The sequence below is a fragment of the Heterodontus francisci genome, chromosome 6, assembly GCF_036365525.1.
Source record: "Heterodontus francisci isolate sHetFra1 chromosome 6, sHetFra1.hap1, whole genome shotgun sequence".
NCBI lineage: Eukaryota > Metazoa > Chordata > Chondrichthyes > Heterodontiformes > Heterodontidae > Heterodontus > Heterodontus francisci.
Window position 1 is genome coordinate 62,750,499 of NC_090376.1, and position 20,849 is coordinate 62,771,347.

General features: G+C 41.5%; 1 protein-coding gene across 4 annotated transcripts in view; it reads right to left on the minus strand.

Moving 5' to 3' along the window:
• ranbp2 (RAN binding protein 2) overlaps nt 1-20,849 on the minus strand; it is a 108,749-nt gene that overhangs the window by 75,213 nt on the left and 12,687 nt on the right. For all 4 annotated transcript variants that reach the window (XM_068033793.1, XM_068033792.1, XM_068033791.1 and 1 more), the window contains exons 4-13: nt 15,053-15,208; nt 14,398-14,628; nt 13,787-13,932; nt 4,546-4,741; nt 4,348-4,438; nt 4,005-4,214; nt 3,038-3,219; nt 2,778-2,953; nt 2,554-2,677; nt 1,520-1,681 (exon numbers count right to left, since the gene is read on the minus strand). In XM_068033793.1, the coding sequence (XP_067889894.1) occupies nt 1,520-1,681; nt 2,554-2,677; nt 2,778-2,953; nt 3,038-3,219; nt 4,005-4,214; nt 4,348-4,438; nt 4,546-4,741; nt 13,787-13,932; nt 14,398-14,628; nt 15,053-15,208 (1,674 nt within the window). The remainder of the gene's footprint in view (nt 1-1,519; nt 1,682-2,553; nt 2,678-2,777; nt 2,954-3,037; nt 3,220-4,004; nt 4,215-4,347; nt 4,439-4,545; nt 4,742-13,786; nt 13,933-14,397; nt 14,629-15,052; nt 15,209-20,849) is intronic.

The following is a 20,849-nucleotide window of genomic DNA, read 5'->3' on the forward strand; positions in this document are numbered from 1 at the left end:
CCTCTGAATTACTAGCTCAGTGACATTACCACTGTGCCACCATCTCCATCTCTTTCTAAAGTATTTAGTTTTTTGTGACTGTCGTAAGTTTTCTTTTACTGCTTTATCCTACCCTGTATGCTTCTGGATAACCACTGGACTCTTGATTTGGCAGTACCCCCCTTTTTCTTTGTGGAGACATGTCTACAGTGTGCCCATAGAATCTCACTTTTGAATGCCTCCCACTGGTTTGCCACTGATTTTCCTTCAAGTAGCTTTAACCAGTCCACTTTCATCAGATCATTGCCTAAGACTAAATCTAAAATAGTGCTCCCTCGCGTTGGGCTTGTTGGCTAAAAAAGTTCTCTTGAATACAGTTCAAGAATTTTGTGCCTTTCACACCAGTTGTATCCTAATTGATATTAGGGTAGTTGAAGTCCCCAACTATTATTGCCCTATTGTTTTTGCACTCAAATTTACTAACATATTTGTTCTTCTATCTCCCTCTCACTATTTGGCAGTCTATTGTACACTCCTAGTACTGTGGCTGCTCTTTTAATTTCTGAGCTCAACCCATATGGCCTCATTTAATGATTCATTTAGCATATCATCCCTCCTCACAGCTGTAATTGATTCTTTAACCATTAATGCTACACCCCCTCCTTTTTTATCCTCCTCTCTGTCCTGCCTGAAAACTATATCCAGGGATGTTGAGCTGACAATTGTGTCCCTCTTTAAGCCAGGTTTCCGTTACACCAATGATATCATGCTACTATGTTTATCTGTGCCCTCAGCTCATCAGCTTTAGTCTTTTTTCCCTGAAGATTAGACAAACATCCTTTCCACTTCTGTATTCCAGAAGCTGCTGGATCAGTTGAATAATTTCTGAAGTGAACACTTCCAACAGAGTTCGCATAATCCTATTAAGGTTGCTTTTTTTTTAAAAAGGGGTTTGCCAAAGAATTTGGTTTGCTCCACCTCCAAGGATAATATCTTGTCCCCATCCAAGTTCTCAAGAGGTAAACATGAAAATGGGGACTTCTGTATTCCTAAAGAAAGGTTAACATTTAGAATTTTTGGAACTTCAGTTGTACTAATAGATCTCCCATGGCATTGCTCATTATACTTTAAAGTCATTTTATTTTAAACTCTCATTTTACAATAATATTATTTCCAACAGTAAGTGCTCAGTTTAATGCAGCACCCAAGATGGCAGCCAAAAGTTTAGCTATTTCAACTGACTTGAATGTTTTGCTATTTGATTGGGAGCGGTTCAGCAGCGATTTCCCATTTATAGCAGTATTTAGCCTCATGATTGGTAGTTTCCATTCCCTCTTGCTACTTGCTGGCAGGACAGGTAGGGAACATACCAGTTCAACTGACTGTTTTCAGCTGTGAATGACATTTGATGCAACTGTGGCACAGAAATTTGATGGACTTTGGGCAATATATGCCTTCAACAATCCATAATGATATCTTATCAAATGCATAACCATTGACATTTCCAATTCCCAGATGAACTACATGTCCACATTGGTACCTTAATATCCTTGCTATGGAAGTGTCTAAACAATGGATCAATAGGTTCAGGAATACTCCTTTTCTTTCTGATGCTCTGTAGTAAGGGCAGAACTTTCCTCCAATAGTAGACACTCCTACCAATGTATTCTTTCTGGTCATAATACGAATCTAATCCACATCCCTGTATGGAGAAAACAAAAATCAAATTAAAGAGTTAAAAATGGCACACTAGAATTTTTGTAACTAACATATGCATAAAGTTACAACAGAATAGGGCAAAAACTTTAACATTGCAGCCTCTGTGTTTTATTTGCTTCCTAAAGCAAACAGTTTAGTTCAACCAATGAGACTATTTGGGGAAGGAGATGGAATTGGTGGGAGAGGTTGTCTCAGAGGCAAAGACAATGGTTTCAGTTTTTCCAATAATTAACTGGAGGATGTTGGATTAAGAAACCTAACACTACAAAGACAGTGAGGGAGGGTCATTACAGGCAGCAGAGTAGAGCTGGATGTTGTCAGCATACATGTAGCACATTATATGATTGCAGATGATGTTGCTGAAGTGCAGCATACAGGTGAGAAAGAGGCATGGGCCAAGGATAAATCTTTGAAACTCTTAAGTGGCAATGATGCACTGGCAGGAAGAATTCAAGATGTACTGGACATGTATGGATTGTTAAGAGCGGAAACAAGCATGGTCAATCACAGAGCTAGATAAGAAGAGAGACACTGAAGGAAGATGATCGCTGCAGAGGGGTCATGGAAGGATAGTGCACCATGATTTTGATTGTCAATACTGTGGCAGGGCAGTAAACTCATTGGAGAGATTCAAACAGTGTTGTTGGAAAAGGAAGAGGGGAGGTGAAAAGTTGTGCTCATGAGGATGATCCTGGAGTAGAACAGTTTTAGCAGACATACTTTTGTGTTAAGAAAAATCTAGTGACAACAGTCCTTTGAACTGAAGCCCCATGAAATGTCATTAAGTATTTCATAATTCAGCTTCCATTACGTTATCACATTTTCCAAAAAAAACTCACAGCAATTGAGACTTACAATGTTAATGAGGCTTTGTGCCCAGTGTATAATTAGGGCAGGTTGAAGTCCATGCTTTTCTAGTGCCCTCAAAATACCAAGTTCACGTTGAATCAAGAGTCTTAGCTTAGCTGACGTACCAGGTCTAAAAAAGGAAGGTGGTGTATAAGTTTTGTTTTTGTCTTAGCATACTCATGTTCAAAAAACCGCAGTTAATTCAGTATAAAAATGATCAGCATATTTACTGCGCCCTTTTGTAGACAAGGCTGTAAACAGCATCCCACCAAGCTCTTTGTCGATCTGTATAGAGCAGTTTACTGATTGGTAGCGGCATGTACCGTGGTTGGTGCAAACTGTACAGAAGATTTGATTTATCTTGTAACTGCGTGTGACTTGAATATATCAGTCCAAGAAGAAAAACCTGAAATAAAAAAGTTTAATTTTAATATCGATCAACATCATTCATTTATAGTAACATTTAAAAAATTTGCAGTTTTTACCCTACCTCCAGATCCAAAACGCAAATAGTCTCAGGAGCATTTGTTTCAAGCCGTGATGTTTCTTGGGGCAGTCGAGGAAATAACTGCTTAAGCCAATTCCGCACCACAGGCAACTGGTCCATTGAAAACTGGTGCAAACCAAGCCAAATAAGATGCTGCAGATTTCCACCATGCAACTTCACAGAAGCTGAAGTCCAGAATACAAAACTTAAGGTTTACCATGTTAAATTTCCTCATGTACTATATAATTAAGACACAACTTTTTAAAATTTGTTCATGGGATGTGGGCGTCACTGGCAAGGCCAGCATTTGTTGCCCATCCCTAGTTGCCCTTAAGATTGTGGCGAGCCGCCTGCTCGGCCATTTCAGAGGGCAGTTAAGAGTCAAAAACATTGCTTTGGGTCTGGGGTCACATGTAGGCCAGATTTCCTTCCCTAAAGGACGCCGGTTAACCAGATGGATTTTTACAACAATCATTTCATGGTCACCATTACTGAGACCAGCTTACAATCCATATTTTTATTAATTAATTGAATTTAAATTCCACCAGCTGCCATGGTGGGATTTGAGCCCATGGTCCCAGGGTCTCTGGATTACCACACCACCGTCTCCCCTAAATTGCACCTAATATGTTCTAAATTATATAGTAGCTGATGTTGGATCAGCTTCACTGCAAAATATCTTCACACTGAATACTTAGATTAAAATTTACTTTTTACTTTACATATACATACCCTAGACAACTACTCATTAGACATTCACCTAACAGAACATATTCGAGTACTTCCCCTCCCTCATTTCAGAAAGGGGAACATAAAAGACCACAGAAAAAGCACAGCAACAGCTGCCTTGGCTAGAACATGCCCAACAAAACTAACTAGCACAACCAAAAGTGCACAGAAAAACAATATTGATTACACAACAATCTAAAGGTGAAGCATAAGAATATTTCAAATCTTGAAAGTTTCCTACCATCATCCCATTTGATGAGTTCATTCAGGTCTGGCTGCTCTCCCGTAACATTTCTGATATCATCATTGGCGAGGAATGACCTTTCAACAGATACCAAACTTCCAAATAGTGTTTCAATTAATGCAGTCTGGCCACTTGCGTTGGCAAAAGTCTCGACCACTTCTTTGTGAAAGTCAGGCTTCCCCAACATTAAGTTAATTAACATATGCCCTGCAAAAAGGAAATGATCTGTTAGAATATCAAGTTGCAGTAATTTTGCAAAGCATAAACCAGCGACAAACTCTTCTGTACAGTAAGCTTGAGTTACACTGAAAAACGAAAGATTACATTAAAGTAATATTACCTGACTGACTCTGTCTGTCTGCTGCTAACCAGTTTATTAATTCCTGTTTTTTTTCTTCTGCCTTTATGGATTTCAGCTTGGGTCTTGGAACCTGGAAATATATACATTCTTTAATACAGCAATACTGTTATAAACAATGTCAGCAATAGCATTTTCATGGCAACTGATCAAGAGTTTCAAAGCACTGGAGAAGCCTACCTGATAGGCAATTAGGTAGCACAATGCTGCAAGATCCACAATTGCTTTCCACTGAATCTCATTCTGCTGAGCCATCTTTAGAAGTAATGTTCCAGCATGTAAATAGAGATGCCCTCTCATTTCAGTAAAAGTAGCAGAAAGGTCATCCATTGTTGCAGTTACATACAACTTGGCAATGTGCATTGCATGATCAAAACTAAAACAAAATATATAAAAAGCATCAAGGAGTTACCATAATTTTCCTAATTCCCATGATAGCAACATATGGTGTCAAAGTACCCATGTCCTCACATTATCCAGAAGCTATCTACATAAAATTCCTAATGTATGAATTCAGTATCTAAAAATGGAATTCCACTAGTTGTGGAAGATATAAATGGACCTTACATGTCAAATACCTTCATAAACAAATGATCAACCCCTCATCCTGAGACTGTGCCCATGTTCTAGATTCCCAAGCCAGAGGAAACAACTTCTCAGTGTCTACCCCTTCAGAATCTTGTATGTTTCAATGAGATTACCTCTCATTCTTCTATGCTCCAGAGAGCACAGGCCCAATTTATGAAGCCCATCACAGGACAATCCTCTCATTTCAGGAACCAATCTGGTGAACCTTCACTGTCCCAACTCAAAGGCAATTATATCCTTCAATATAATAAAAGCAAAATACTACAGATGTTGGTAGTCTGAAATAAAAACAAAAAATGCTGGAAATACTCAGCAGGCTGGCAGGATCTGTGCAGAGAGAAGCATAGTTAACGTTTCAGGTCAGAGACCCTTCTTCAGAACTGGCAAATATTAGAAATGCAAAAGGTTTTAAGCAAGTAAGGTGGGGCAAGAGATAACAAAGGTGAAGGTGTAGATAGGACAAGGTCACAGAGAATAACTGATCAGAAGGTAATGGAATAAAGGCGAACGATATATTAATGGTGTGCTGAAAGACAAAGTGTTAGTACAGATAGGGTGTGAATGACTAAAGCACAGAGCACTCCAGCACAATCATAAAAAAACACATTAAAAAAACCCAAAACAGCGGGTAAGCACAGTGGAAACAAACTAAAAAACCCAAAATAAAATAACCAAACAAAAAAAAAGAAAAATAACTAAGCATATAAAGGGGGATCCGTCATGCTCTGAAATTATCAAACTCAATGTTCAGTCCGGCAGGCTGTAGTGTGCCTAATCAGTAAATGAGATGCTGTTCCTCAAGCTTGAGTTGAAGTTCACTGGAACACTGCAGCAAGCCCAGGACGGAGATGTGAGCATGAGGGTGTGTTGAAATGGCCAGCAACCGGAAGCTCGGGGTCATGCTTACAGTCAATTATATCCTTCCTTTGATATGGAGGCCAAAACTGTGCACAGTACTCCAGGTGTGGTCTAAACCGAAGTCCTGTACAATTGTAGCAAAACTTCCTGACTGTTGCACTCCAATCTCCTTTCAATAAAGGCCAACATGCCATTTGCCTTCCTAAATGCTTGTTGTACCTGTATGCTAACTTTGTGTTCCTTCTGTGAGCATAACCAAGTCTTGCTAAACAAGAATATTTAGAAGCTTCACACCTTTTAAAATATTGTGCTTTTCTATTCTTATGACCAAAATGAATAACTTTTCACTTCCCCACATTATACTCCATCTGCCAACTTGTTGCCCACTCACTTAACCTGTCTATATCTCTGCAGCCTCTGTGTCCTCACCGCTTATATTCCCACCTAGCTTTGTAGTCAGCAAACTTAAATAAATTAAAAGCGAAATACTGCGGATGCTGGAAATCTGAAATAAAAACAAGAAATGCTGGAACCACTCAGCAGGTCTGGCAGCATCTGTGAAAAGAGAAGCAGAGTTAACGTTTCGGGTCAGTGACCCTTCTTCGGAACTTAAATAAATTACTCTTGGTCTCTTCAGCCAAGTCATTCATCAGTGCTGAGGCCCCAGCACTGATCCTTGCAGCACTTCTAGTTACGACCTGCCAAATTGAAAATGCCTTGTTCATCCCTACTCTGCTTCCTGTCCGTCAACCAATCCTCTATCCATGCTATTAGTTACAACTCCATGACTCTTATCTTATTAACCTTTTGTGTGGCACCTTGTCGAATTCCTTTTGGAAATACACGCTCCCCAATCTATTAGCTCTCCTTTATATACCCTACTAGGTACATCTTCAAAAACTCAAATTTGTTAAAGATTTCGAAAATCATGTGGACTGTCTGACCATACTATCATTTTCCAAGTGCATTATTTAGACTTCCTTAATAATAGATTTCTGCATTTTCCCAACAACTGACGTCAGGCTAATTGACTGTTTTCTCTCTCTGTCCTTTCTTGAACAACAGTGTTACATTTGCTAACTTCTAAACTGCTAGAACCTTTCCAGAATCTAGGGAATTTTGGAAAATCATAACCAGTGCATCCACTACCTCTGCAGCTACCTGTTTTGGAACCCCAAGATATAGGCCATCAAGTCCTGGAGACTGGTCAGGCTTTAATCCCTTTTCTCTAATATTTTTCTCTGATATTAATTACATTGAGCTCCTCGGTCTTATTAACCCCTTGGTTACCTTCTATTTCAGATATGTAATTTTTGTCTTCCACTGCGAAGACAGATGCAAAATATTTGCTCAAGGTTTCTGCCATTTCTTCATTCCCCATGATAGTTTCTCCTCTCTGCCTTCAGGGACCAATGTTTAACTTTAAAAACTTTTTCTCCTACTTGTAAAAGCTTTAATGGCAGACTGGTGCAAAAGGTGAAGTCACACGGGATCAGAGGTGAGCTGGCAAGATGGATACAGAACTGGCTCAGTCACAGAAGACAGAGGGTAACAGTGGATGGGCGTTTTTCTGAATGGAGGGATGTGACTAGTGGTGTTCCGCAGGGATCAGTGCTGGGACCTTTGCTGTTTGTAGTATATATAAATGATTTGGAGGAAAATGTAGCTGGTCTGATTAGTAAGTTTGCGGACAACACAAAGGTTGGTGGCGTTGCGGATAATGATGAGGATTGTCAGAGGATACAGCAGGATATTGATCGGTTGGAGACTTGGGCGGAGAAATGGCAGATGGAGTTTAATCCGGACAAATGAGAGGTAATGCATTTTGGAAGGTCTAATGCCGGTGGGAGGTATACAGTAAATGGCAGAACCCTTCGGAGTTTTGACAGGCAGAGAGATCTGGGCATACAGGTCCACAGATCACTGAAAGCGGCAACGCAGGTGGATAAGGTAGTCAAGAAGGCATACGGCATGCTTGCCTTCATCGGTCGGGGCATAGAGTATAAAAATTATCAAGTCATGTTGCAGCTGTACAGAACCTTAGTTAGGCCACACTTAGAATATTGCGTGCAATTCTGGTCGCCACACTACCAGAAGGACGTGGAGGCTTTGGAGAGGGTACAGAGGAGGTTTACCAGGATGTTGCCTGGTCTGGAGGGCATTAGCTATGAGGAGAGGTTGGATAAACTCAGATTGTTTTCACTGGAACGACAGAGGTGGAGGGGCAACATGATAGAGGTTTACAAAGTTATGAGCGGCATGGACAGAGTGGATAGTCAGAAGCTTTTTCCCAGGGTGGAAGAGTCAGTTACTAGGGGACATAGGTTTAAGGTGCGAGGGGCAAAGTTTAGAGGGGATGTGCGAGGCAAGCTTTTTTACACAGAGGGTGGTGAGTGCCTGGAACGGTGGTGGAAGCAGATACGATAGCGACGTTTAAGAGACATCTTGACAAATATATGAGTAGGAAGGGAATAGAGGGATATGGGCCCCGGAAGTGCAGAAGGTGTTAGTTTAGGCAGGCATCAAGATCGGCGCAGGCTTGGAGGGCCGAATGGCCTGTTCCTGTGCTGTACTGTTCTTTGTTCTATATTCCAGCTAGTTCACTCTCATTCTATTTTTTCCCTCATTAACCTTTTTGGCCATTCATTGCTACTTTCTAAAACTCTCCCAACTCCCAGGCTTAACAACATTCTTTACAACATTAGAAACAGAATCACAATCGTTACAGTGCAGAAGGAAGCCACTCGGCCCATTACGTCCACACCGGCTCTCTGGAAGAACTCCCTCAGGTTCCATTCTCCTGTCTTCTCCCAATAACACTGCACATTCTTCCTTGTCATATAACTGTAATTCCCTTTGAATGCTTCAATTGAGCCTGCCTCCACCACATTCTCAAGCAGTGCATTCCAGACCTTAACCACTCGCTGCTTGAAAATGATTTTCCTCATGTTACTTTTGCTTCTCTTATCAAATACTTTAAATCTGTGCCCTCTCGTTCTCGGTCCTTTCATGAGTAGGAACAACAGTTTCCATCTACTCTGTCCAGACCCCTCATGATTTTGAATACCTCTATCAATTCTCCTCCCAGCCTTCTCTTCTCTAAGAAAAAGAGTCCTAATTTCTTCAATCTATCTTCGTAACTGAAATTCCTCATCCCTGGAACCATTCTCGTGAATCTTTTCTGTACTCCCTCCAATGCCCTCACAACTTTCCTCAAGTATGACACCCAGAACTGGATGCAATACTCCAGCTGAGTCCGAACTTGTGTCTAATACAAGTTCAACACAACTTCCTTGCTCTTGTACCCTATTAATGAAGCCCAAGATACTGTATTAATATAAACCGCTCTCTCAACCTGTCCTGCCACCTTCAATAACTGATGCACATATACACCCAGATCCCTCTGCTGTTGCACCCCCTTTAGAATTATACCGTTTATTCTATATTGTCTCCCCATGTTCTTCCTACCAAAATGAATCACTTCGCATTTATCTGCATTGAACTTCATCTGCCACCTGTCTGCTCATTCCACCAATCTGACTATGTCCTTTTGAAGTTCTACACTGTCCTCCTCACAGTTTACAATGCTTCCAAGTTTCGTATCATCGGCAAACTTTGAAATTGTGCCCTGTACACCAAGGTCTAGGTGATTAATATATATCAGGTAAAGCAAATGTCCCAACACAGACCCCTGGGAACTCCACTACCAACATTCCTCCTGCCCAAATAACATCCATTAGCCACTACTCTTTGTTTCCTGTCACTCAGCCAATTCCATATCCATACTGTCCTGTTTATTCCATGAGCTACAAGTTTGCTCCCAAGTCTGTTGTGTGGCACTGTATCAAATGCCTTTTGAAAGTCCACATACACCACATCAACAGCATTGCTTTCATCAACCCTCTGGTACCTCCAGCAAGTTAGTTAAACATGACTTTCCCTTAACAAATCCATGCTGGCTTTCCTTAATTAATTCACATTTGTCCACGTGACTACTGATTTTGTCCCTAATTATTTTTTCTAGAAGTTTTCCCACCAAAGTTAAACTGGCTTGTAGTTGCTGGGCTTGTCGTTACTCCCTTTTTTGAACAAGGGTGTAACGTTTGCAATTCTCCAGTCCTCTGGCACCATCCCAGAGTCTAAAGACTTAAAAATTATGGCCAGTGCCTCTGCGATTTCCACTCTCACTTCCCTCAGTATCCTTGGATGCATCTCATCCGGCAGTGGTGCTTTAACCACTTTTAAGTACAGACAGTCTAACACTTGATCAATTTTAAACCCCTCTATTGTCTGACTTACCTCTTCCTTCAACAATATTACCAAGGAAGATGATGCAACCCAGGCAAAGACAGATGTAAAGTATTCACTTAATACTCTCAGCTATGCCCTCTGCCTCCATGAGTAAATCCCCTTTCTGGTCCCTAATCGGCCGCATTCCTCCTTTTACTATTTACATGTACTGGGTACTGCCTGTGTGGAGTTTGCAAGTTCTCCCTGTGTCTGCGTGGGTTTTCTCCGGGTGCTCCGGTTTCCTCCCACAGCCAAAAGACTTGCAGGTTGGTAGGTAAATTGGCTGTTATAAATTGCCCCTAGTATAGGTAGGTGGTAGGGAAATATAGGGACAGTTGGGATGTAGTAGGAGTGTAGGATTAGTATAAATGGGTGGTTGATGGTCGGCACAGACTCGGTGGGCCGAAGGGCCTGTTTCAGTGCTGTATCTCTAAACTAAATGTCTATGGAAAACTTTGGATTTCTCCTTTAATGCTAGCTGCCAGTCTCTTTTTATGCTCTCTCTTTGCTTCTCTTATTTGTTTTTTCATTTCCCTTCTGGACCTTCTATATTCAGCCTGGTTCTCAATAGTATTTTCTACCTGGCATCTGTCATTAGGACACTTTTTCTTCTTTATCTTAATCTCTACCTCTTTTGTCATCCAAGGAGCTCTGGATTTGTTTGCCTTACTTTTCCCCTTCGACAGAGCATACCTTGACTGTGCCCGAACTCTCTCCTCTTTGAAGGTTGCCCATTGCTCATCTACCAGTTTTCCTGCCAGCTTTTGACTCCAATTTATTCGCTCCAGCTCCATTTTTACCCCACTGAAGTTAGCCTTCGCCCAGTTAATTATTCTGTTGGGGAGGGAATGCCAGGATTGCTCTTTGTCCTTTTCCATAGGCAGCCTAAACCTTATGATACAATGATCACTATCCCCTAAATTCTCTTCTTGAACTACTTGGCCTACCTCATTCCCAAGAACCAAGCCTCTGTTCATCTAATACCATCCTTAACTTTCCTAGTAAAATCCTGGCATTCCCTCCCCAACAGCAGTGTGGGTGTACCTGCAACAAATGGACCAGTTTAAGCAGGCAGCTCACCACCTTCTCAAGGGCCATTAGGGTTGGGCAACAAATGCGAGCCTTGCCAGCAACACCCTCATCCCATGAAATGAATTTAAAAAAAACTGATGGATCTTTCTCATTGAGTTTTTGTTTTTTTTAATGGGATGTATTGATGAACATTTTGAATTGTTTCTTTTAATATTTCCCCACTGTTCATTTACCGCCATACCCTTTAGTCTATTTACACAATTAACCCTAGCCAGCGCTCTCCTCATACCCATGTAATTGGCTTTAAGTTTAAGATTCTTATTTTGGATTCGGGTATGTCGCTCCCAAACTTAACATGGAGTTCAATTGCATCATTTTTTTACCCAGAGGATCTCTTACTAGCAGATTACTAATTATCCCTGCCTCATTACACAACACTAAATATAAAGCAGCTTTATCCCTAGTTGGTTCCATAATGTATTGTTCTCGAAAACTGTCGCAAAAGCATTTGACAAACTCTTCCAACCACTTTTGCCAACTTGATTTGTCCAGTCTATATTAAAAGTCCCCCACGATTATTACACTGCCTTTGTTAAAAGCTCAAATTATTTCTTGCTTAATGCTTTGTCCAACAATATAACTGTTGTTAGGGGCCAATAAACTACTCTCACCAGAATTTTCTGACCCTTGCTATTCCTAATCTCCAGCCTTGCTGATTTTACTTCCTGGTCTTCTGATCCAAGATCCTTCCTTACTACTGTCCATATGTCATCCTTCACCATCAGGGCTACTCCTCCTCCTTTGCCATTCTGCCTATCTTTTCGAAATGTTGTGTACCCTAGAATATTTATTTGTCACCTTGTAACCATGTCTCTGTAATGGCGATTAGATCAAAGCCATTTATCTCTATTTGCGCCGTTATTTTATCTCTCATGTCTTAATGCATGATGCATTCGGACAAAGTCTTTTAACTTTATTTTAATCGCTAGTTTTTGCATGAACCTTATTTGCTGATGAACTATTACCATTAAATTCTCTTCTCCTTCCCGTTCCACTCTGCTTGTCTTTACCCAAATTGCTACACTCTTCTATTGCTTTGACTTCTCCCTTTAGATTTCTAAATTTCCCTCCCCACGTTTACCCACAAGGTACTGAATGATTTCATTAACCCTTTCTTGCCAAATTCAAAGACAGACAAGTCATGCACTATTAACTTAAATTTGATTAATACTCAACACGGAGTATGGAAACAGCGGTAGACAGAAATAGTTGGAGAGTTAACAAAATGAATGACAAAGGTCATGAAGACAATTCAGTGGCATTGCCACTCTTACTAGGAGATTACTAATTATCCCTGCCTCATTACACAATACTAGATACAAAGCAGCTTTACCCCTAATTGGTTCCATAATGTACTGTTCTCGAAAACTGTCGCAAAAGCATTCGACAAACTCATCTTCCAACCACCTTTGCCAATTTGATTTGTCCAGTCTATATGAAATTATTACACTGCCTTCGTTACCAGCTCAAATTATTTCTTGCTTAATGCTCTGTCCAACAGTATAACTGTTAGGGGCCAATAAACTACTCACTAGCATGAGACTGAAAATGATCCAAGTACCAGAGATGAGTAACTAAGATTGATGGAATTTGTGGAGATCAATTTTGGGTTTGGCTGTCAGACTGCTTGACATTAAGTCAGGGAGAAGCAAGAACTTACCAAATCAGTAAAACCAAAGCCATCTTTATCTAATATGCTCCCAAAATTCTGCTCAGTCCAATTGCAACCTTCACCCAAATTAGATTTAACTATTTCCAATGCTCAACCCAGTATGGCGCTTCCAAGTCCACATCCAATCTAGCAACTAGACCATCTATTTTTACCTTGCAGCCGTACCCTCCTTTCAGCCAAGACACTTATCCAGACTTGACTTTTCCAATGTCATCCTTGTTAATCTCTCAAACTGTAGCTCATCTAGAGCTCTACCACCTTGCATCCTACCCCTTAAGTCCTGTTCACGCATCACCTCAGTTCTCAATGTCCTCCAGCACATCCTTGCCCTGACTTAAAGCCCTCCATGTCTTCATCCCTACCATCGGAATCTCCTTTACATCCATCCAGGCTCACCCTCTACTCTTTAGTCTGGGGTACTGTGCATGCCCCTCCCTCCAAAACATGGTATTTGCCCATTATATACATGCAATCTGAAGTTTTAAAAACTAGCTGCCTTGCCACATCGACGCTTTCCCAAAAGTCTCCCCTAAATGCAACTCTGACTATGCCTTTGATGACCACCCCTAAATCTCCCGATTCCTGTTCAGTGTCTAATCATCCCCACTTTGAAATACCCTGGTACCATTTATGTTCAGCAAGGCAATAGAGTTGTTAACCTGTCTGTGTCCCTGGGAACAGAAAACCAGGCTTAGGCTTCTACCCATGACTTCTATACAGTAATCCCTGTTCAATGAGAACATCTGGCATGACCAGGTGGTGATCCAGTCAAAGGCTACAGACACTAGTCACCTGGTCTCACATAGTAATAATCATTGGTGAAATGGAGAGGCAACATGGAAGGATGCACCTGAAATCAAAGCCCAGCATAAGTCAATATAATTAGCAGAACAAAAAAAATTAGAACATACAAAAGTTTACCTCATTAGAGCATTTACAGCATCTCGGACATCTCTGGTTGACAATGTCAGGAACACAAGATTAGAGGAAGCCAGGAGCAACTCCTTCTGCATGGATCTCTGCCTGCTTTTGTCAGCTGCAGAGACATTTGATGAACCAAGATTTTTCTGCAGAGCAATACAAAAAAAATGAATTACACAAAGACATTTACCAAAGAATGTTTGAACGCCTTATAGTATTCTGCAGTTTAAGCTATTCTAAGAACAGATAACACTCCCTTACACTCCACCAAAATGAGATGGAGCAGAGTAAAAAAAAAGAGCTAATCTTTTTTTCTTGCTTCTTTCCTGGATTACATACTTTCTAATGGAAAACTGCTTAAAATATAAGTTCCTTGAAAGAATTTGCATTGAGTTAGATATTTTGGAACTACTTTTCTATGTAGAGAAACATAACTTTAAAAAAAGATTTCAGATGCTAGAATACAAACTTTTAGACCAATTTGACATTAAGCAAACATGATTAGCAGAAAGAAAATAAAGTGTTGACTTTTATATAGCTGGTTCTATAGCTTTTTTAAAAAAAAACAGTCGTGTTGCAGGAAGAATGTCAAAAATAACACTATTACACACCTTCAATGTTTGTACCATGCAGGTGTACCATTCTAGACTTTTGCAAAGGGTTCTTCTCTTTTCTGTACTAATGCAGAAATTCACAGCTTCGTCAAGTTTCCCAATAGAGCAGTAGAATTCCACCAAGCGAATATTAGCATATGGATCATCAGGCCGAGAACGTAATTCTGACTGAATAAGGTCAAACAGTTGAGAATGGTCTAATTGTCCCTTTGTGCTCAACAGCTTCTCCTTTTGGAAAAAAAAGGAGACAGAAAGATGATGGAATGCTTGAAACAGATAGCTAATTGAAAAGAAAAGAGTACAATATTGGTCACAAGTCCAAGTTAGTTAGAATTTAAATGTACCGGAGAATTACATTTCTGTAATACTCTCAACCCTCTTTCCTGAAGAAAATTAAAGACTATAAAATGCAAGATTTTAATCAGTGCATGAAATTCGAGGCTGTCAGAGCTTCTTAGAAGATTCAAAAAAACTTTTAAATTTGCTGGATACTGATAACCTAGCACCTCATTACTGCAGCTAATCAACAGCAAATGCCATGAGAATGTAATTGGCAAAAACCACTGAATTTTTAAATAATGTCTTGGTGTCATGAATCAGAGCCCAAGTTTTGATTCACTTTTTAAAATTCAACAACAAAGTTTTAGCTTACCTTCAATTTGTAAACGATTCCATTACCAGGAAAATGTTTGGCTGCCTTTTCCACCCAGTACTCAGCTCGTCCATCAATCAGGTTTCCATTATTATACAGCAAATCAGCCACTTTCAGGATAACGTCCTTCTGGACTGGGTTCAGCTCCACAACGCGCTAAGAATCAAGCAGGAAGCAACCTTAGTGACATTTTACAGGAAATTCATCTTTAAAACATATTTCATATTCTCTACGTATCAAAAGCGCTGCAAACAGATGTCAGCCCAGAGTAGGGCAAGGAGAATAGTCTTTCGTGCGGTCATAACCAGGAGTTCCAAATGGTATTACCTTCCTGGTGTCAGGATGAAGGACATTATTGAATGCGATAGGGAGAGCAGCCACATGTCGTCGCTCATAGTGGAACCGATGACAGTTTGAAATCGAGAGAGTTTAAGTAAGCATTAGATATGGCAAGAACAGATCTGGGATGAATAAATTGGAGTCAAAGGTTGGCAGGAAAAGTGGTAGCTGAATAATGGGCTACCTTCAAAGAGGAGATAGTTTGGGCACAGTCAAGGTATGTTCCCTCGAAGGGAAAGATAAACAAATCCAGAGCTCCCTGGATGACAAAAGAGATAGAGATTAAGATAAAGAAGAAAAAGGTGTGCTAATGACAGATGCCTGGTAGAAAATGCTATTGAGAACCAGGCTGAATATAGGAAATTCAAAGGGGAAGGAAAAGGCAAATAAGAGAAGCAGAGAGAGAGTATGAAAAGAGACTGGCAGTTAATACAAAAGGGAATGCGAAAGTTTTCTATGAAATATAAATAGCAAAAAGGTGGTAAAAGGAGGAGTTGGGCCGATTAGGGACCAAAAAGGGGATTTGCGCATGGAGGCAGAGGGCATAACTGAGGTATTAAATGAACACTTTACATCTGTCTTTACTAAGGAAGAAGATGCAACCCAGGCAATGGTGAAAGAGGGGGTAATGCAGACACTAGAAGGGTTTAAAATTGATAAGTAAGTCCTATTGGATAGGCTGTCTGTACTTAAAAGTGGATATGGCACCAGGACCAGATGAGATGCATCCAAGGAAACTGCAGAGGCACTGGCCATAATTTTTCTGTCTTCCTTAAACTCTGGGGTGGCATCAGAGGACTGGAGAATTAAAAATTATACACCCTTGCTTGAAAAAGGATGTAAAGATAAGCCCAGCAACCACAGGCCAGTCTGCTTAACTTTCGGTGGTGGGGAAAATTCTAGAAAAAAATAATTTGGAACAAAATTAATAGTCACATGGACAAATGAAGGTTAATTAAAGAAAGCCAGCATGGAATAAACGGGACAGTAGCAACACGGATACAGAATTGGCCGAGTGACAGGAAACAAAGAGTAGTGGTTAATGGATGTTTTTTGGGCTGGAAGGAGGTTGGTAGTGGAGTTCCCCAGGGGTCAGTGTTAGGACCCTTGCTTTTCCTGATATATATTAATGACCTAGACCTTAGTGTACAGGGCACATCATCAAAGTTTGCAGATAATACAAAACTTGGAAGCATTGTAAACTGTGAGGAGGATAGTGTAGAACTTCAAAAGGACATAGATTGGTGGAATGGGCAGATAGGTGGCAGATGAAGTTCAATGCAGAGAAATGCGAAGTGATAATTTCAGTAGGAAAAACATGGAAAGACAATAGAAAGTGTACAATTCTAAAGGGGGTGCAGCAGCAGAGGGATCTGGGTGTATATCTGCATAAGTCATTGAAGGTGGCAGGACAGGTTGAGAGTGGGGTTAATAAAGTATACAGCATCCTGGGCTTTATTAATAGGGGCATAGAGTACAAGAGCAAGGAGATTATATCGAACTTGTATAAAACACCAGTTCGACCTCAGCTGGAATACTGTGCCCAGTTATGGGTGCCGCACGTTAGAAAGGATGTGAAGGTGATAGAGAGGGTGAAGAAAAGATTCAGGAGAATGATTCCAGGGATGAGGAACTTCAGTTATGAAGACAGATTGGAGAAATTGGGACTGTTTGCCTTGGAGAAGGACTGAGAGGAGATTTGATAGAGGTATGCAAAATCACGAGGGGTCTGGACAAAAGCAGATCAGAAAAGATTTACTAGACTCATACTTGGAATGGGCAGGTTGTCTTATGAGGAAAGGTTGGACAGGCTAGGTTTGTATCCGCTCGAGTCTAGAAGAGTAAGAAGCGACTTGATTGAAATATACAAGATTCTGAGGGGTCTTGGCAGGCTGGATCTGGAAAGGATGCTTCCTTTTGTGGGAGAATCTAGAACTGGGGTCACTGTCCAAAAATAAGGGGTCGCCCATTAAGACCAAGATGAGGAGAAATTTTTTCTCTGAGGGTCGTGAGTCTTTGGAACTCTCTTCCTCAAAAAGGCGGTGGGAGCAGAGTTTTTGAATATTTTTAAAACAGAGGTAGATAGATTCTTGCTAAGCAAGGGGGTAAAAGGTTATCAGGGGTAGGCAGGAATGTGAAGTTGAGGTTACGATCAGATCAGCCATGAACTTGTTGAATGGCAGAGCAGGTTCGAGGGGCCAAATGGCCTACTCCTGCTCCTAACTTGTATGCATGTATGTAGATAGGGAGAAACCGTTCCCACACGTGAAAGAACGAGAAGGCACAGATTTAAAGTAATTGGTAAAAGAAGCAAAAGCAACATGAGGATAAACTTTTTCACGCAGTGAGTGGTTAAGATCTGGAATGCATTGCCTGAGATTTCAGTGGAGGCAGTTTCAACTGAAGCATTCAAAAGGGAATTAGACAGTTATATGAACAGGAAGAATGTACAAGGTTACGGGGAGAAGATCAGGGGGTGGTGTAGGGGGGGGCCACAAGGTGAAGTGCTCAGTAGGAGAGCCGGTGCAGACACGATGGGCCAAATGGTCTCCTTCTGCACTGTAACGATTCGGAGATTCAAAAAAGATAGTAATATCTTAGGTCTTTTGTAGTTCATGCACTTGATTGCAATGCTCTTTCACAGTTGGACACCCGCCAATATTCACATCAATAATTAATTGAGGAACACAAAAGGGTAACTGGGACCAGTTGAACTATACCCCGAAGGAGTCACCACCTTCAGAAGAGAAGGGATATGGAACAAATGGAAAGAAAAAGCTAACAATTATGTACTGTTAAATAATAGCATGGAAGAGAATTTTTTAACCAAAAAGAAAATGCTAGCCAGACTATCTTAAGGTATAAAATGGCCTTGACACACTACAAATGTGAATAAACTGAGTAAAACATGAAAAGGGATCCAAAAAGGTTTTTTATTAAAAAAGGCAAAAAGTATATTATGCAGTTTATAATATATTTGAGTGGTACAAGCACATCGTTTAAGTCATACTGGCACACCAAGATGTAATCTATCAGGTGCCAGTGTTTAGAGTTCTTCTGCATAGAGTTTCAAGAGTAAATGCCCATTTTCATCAGTTACCAACTCCATGGTTTCCAAGCACTCCCTTCCATGCAAGACTGTCACAGCCCATTCTGGCATTGAAATCGCCAAGGACAAAAATTTTGTCCTTGGGAGGGGCATTCTGGATCAGTTCACGGAGATCAGTGTAGAACTTATCTTTGTCAGCTGGGTTAGCCTTCGGGGTTGGAGCATAAATGCTGATGAGAGTTGCATGCTGCTGGTCTTGGAGGGGGAGACGCAGGGACATGACGCATTCGGAATGGTCGATTGGCAGGCTTGAAAGTTTTGTCGCAATATGAAGCCAACACCAAAGAGGCATTTTTCACCTTGAGGTCTGTCTGACCAATAGAGGATGTAGCCAGCGTTGTGTTGTCAGGCTGCCTTGGTCCGACAAGCAGACCTCACTCAGGGCTGCTATATCAATACCTAGTCTGGCTAGCTCATGCGCCACCAGGGCCGAACATCGTTGGGGGCGGCTATTGTCCCACCAGAGTCGAGCATTGTTCTCACATTACAGCAGGCGAGTTTCAGAACTTTTCTTCTTTTCCCACCTTTTGAAGTGAGATTAGGAGTTTGCATTTTCTTCTCTATTGCAGTTTGGCTGCATTAAGAGATGCCCATTGATCATGGCAAGTCAACTGGGTGGTGGGGAGACGAACATGTGTTTAGGCCACCTTTTTTTGGCCCCTCTCCAATTCAGGAGCAAGCAGTACTGTCCTTCAAAAAGGCTGGTTGGCTTGCTTAGGGTGCTACTAGGTGATGTTGTCACCTAGGTCATCATAAAAACGAGCAATATCCTGAGCTGCCTGCATGCAGGATTGGAACTGCGGCTGCCAGTGCCATCTTGCACCTGCCGTTTTCGCCTCTTCCCCTTCGCTACAGGACTTACTTGTCGAGTTATAGTTGGGGTGGATTTCCTTCCTGCCTGCGCATTGGTGCTTTAAGGTAGAGTACAGTTTGTGCTAACTGACCCCACCCTTTAAGCCTGGAGCTCATCTGTCGTGGCCCAGCTAACTAGGACAGCAGCAGCGAGGTCTCCAAGCCACAGGTTTGGATTCAGAGTTTCCCTCCCCTAGGTGGGTTGCCGACCAAGGCTTGAAAGGATCCATCTTCCCTTGCTATGTTATCCATAGCTGGTAGACCAACAACCATAGTCCACGCAATGTGGTGCGGCATGCCTTTGGTCCAGAACATGGTCACTTGAGCCACCTGGAATCTTTCAGCCCTGGCTGTTATCTTTATCAAGAAAGACATCCGCCCAGGTGGCGTTATGTTCATTTTCCCCTCACTACATTTGGCCCGTCAGCTGAGACGGTGTGCCGCTGGGTGTTGATGAGGACCAGTAATTCCAGTCCATCTTACAAATAGGATGCAGCTGACTGAAAATACCTGCATACTGGAGTCATGCCCAGCGCTGACTGTCATACAGCCCACTAGCTCGTTCGCTAAAAGCTGAACTTCCATTTCAAGCCTAAGCCCAAGAACAGGCCTAGAGACAACCCAAAGAAATTTCGAATTAGCAACCTGTAAACCTCATCTTGCAGAGATAGATATCAAGCAACCTTACAGACTAAACTGGAACACCCTGATCTCTTTGCTGATTCCACTCCAGAAGAACTCTGGGAACACATCAAAACTGCAATACTGGATACTTCCCATGAGGTTATCGGAGCCAGCACCAAGAAGAATAGGGACTGGTTTGATGAAAATGACAAGGAAATTCAAGGTCTGCTAACAATAAAAAGGTCAGCTCATCAGGCTCACCTGGCCAGCCAAGAGAAAAAGACAGCATAAAGTCAAGCATGCAGCAGCCTTTAATGTAAACTACGGAACATCCAAAATGACTGGTGGATCGCACTTCTGGAAACTCAACTGTACACGGATACTGGTGACATAAGTAGTTTCTATGAAGCACTAAAATCTATGGACCAGCACATCAAACCCAAAACCCCTTCAGGAGCGCTGATGGCAAGACCCTACACACCGACAAGTAGTCAGTCCTGGATCGCCGGTCGGAGCACTTTGAAACTCTCTTTAGCGCGAAGTGCACAGTGCATGACACTGCCATCAATCGCATCCAACAACAGCATCAAAGAAGAACTGGATGAGAGCCTAACTCTGAAAGAAACTGTGACTGCCATTAACTAGAAGAGCAACAAAGCCCCCGGAGTCGATGGAATTCCACCGCCTTGAAGCATGGTGGCCCTGCCCTACACAGCAAGCTCGAGTTTTTCACGACCTACTGGGAACAGGGCAAGATTCCATGGGATCTTTATGATGCCGTTATTATCACCTTGTACAAAAACCAAAAGGAGAAAAATCAGACTGCTCCAACTATGGTGGGATGATCCTCCTTTCTATTGCTGGGAAGATCCT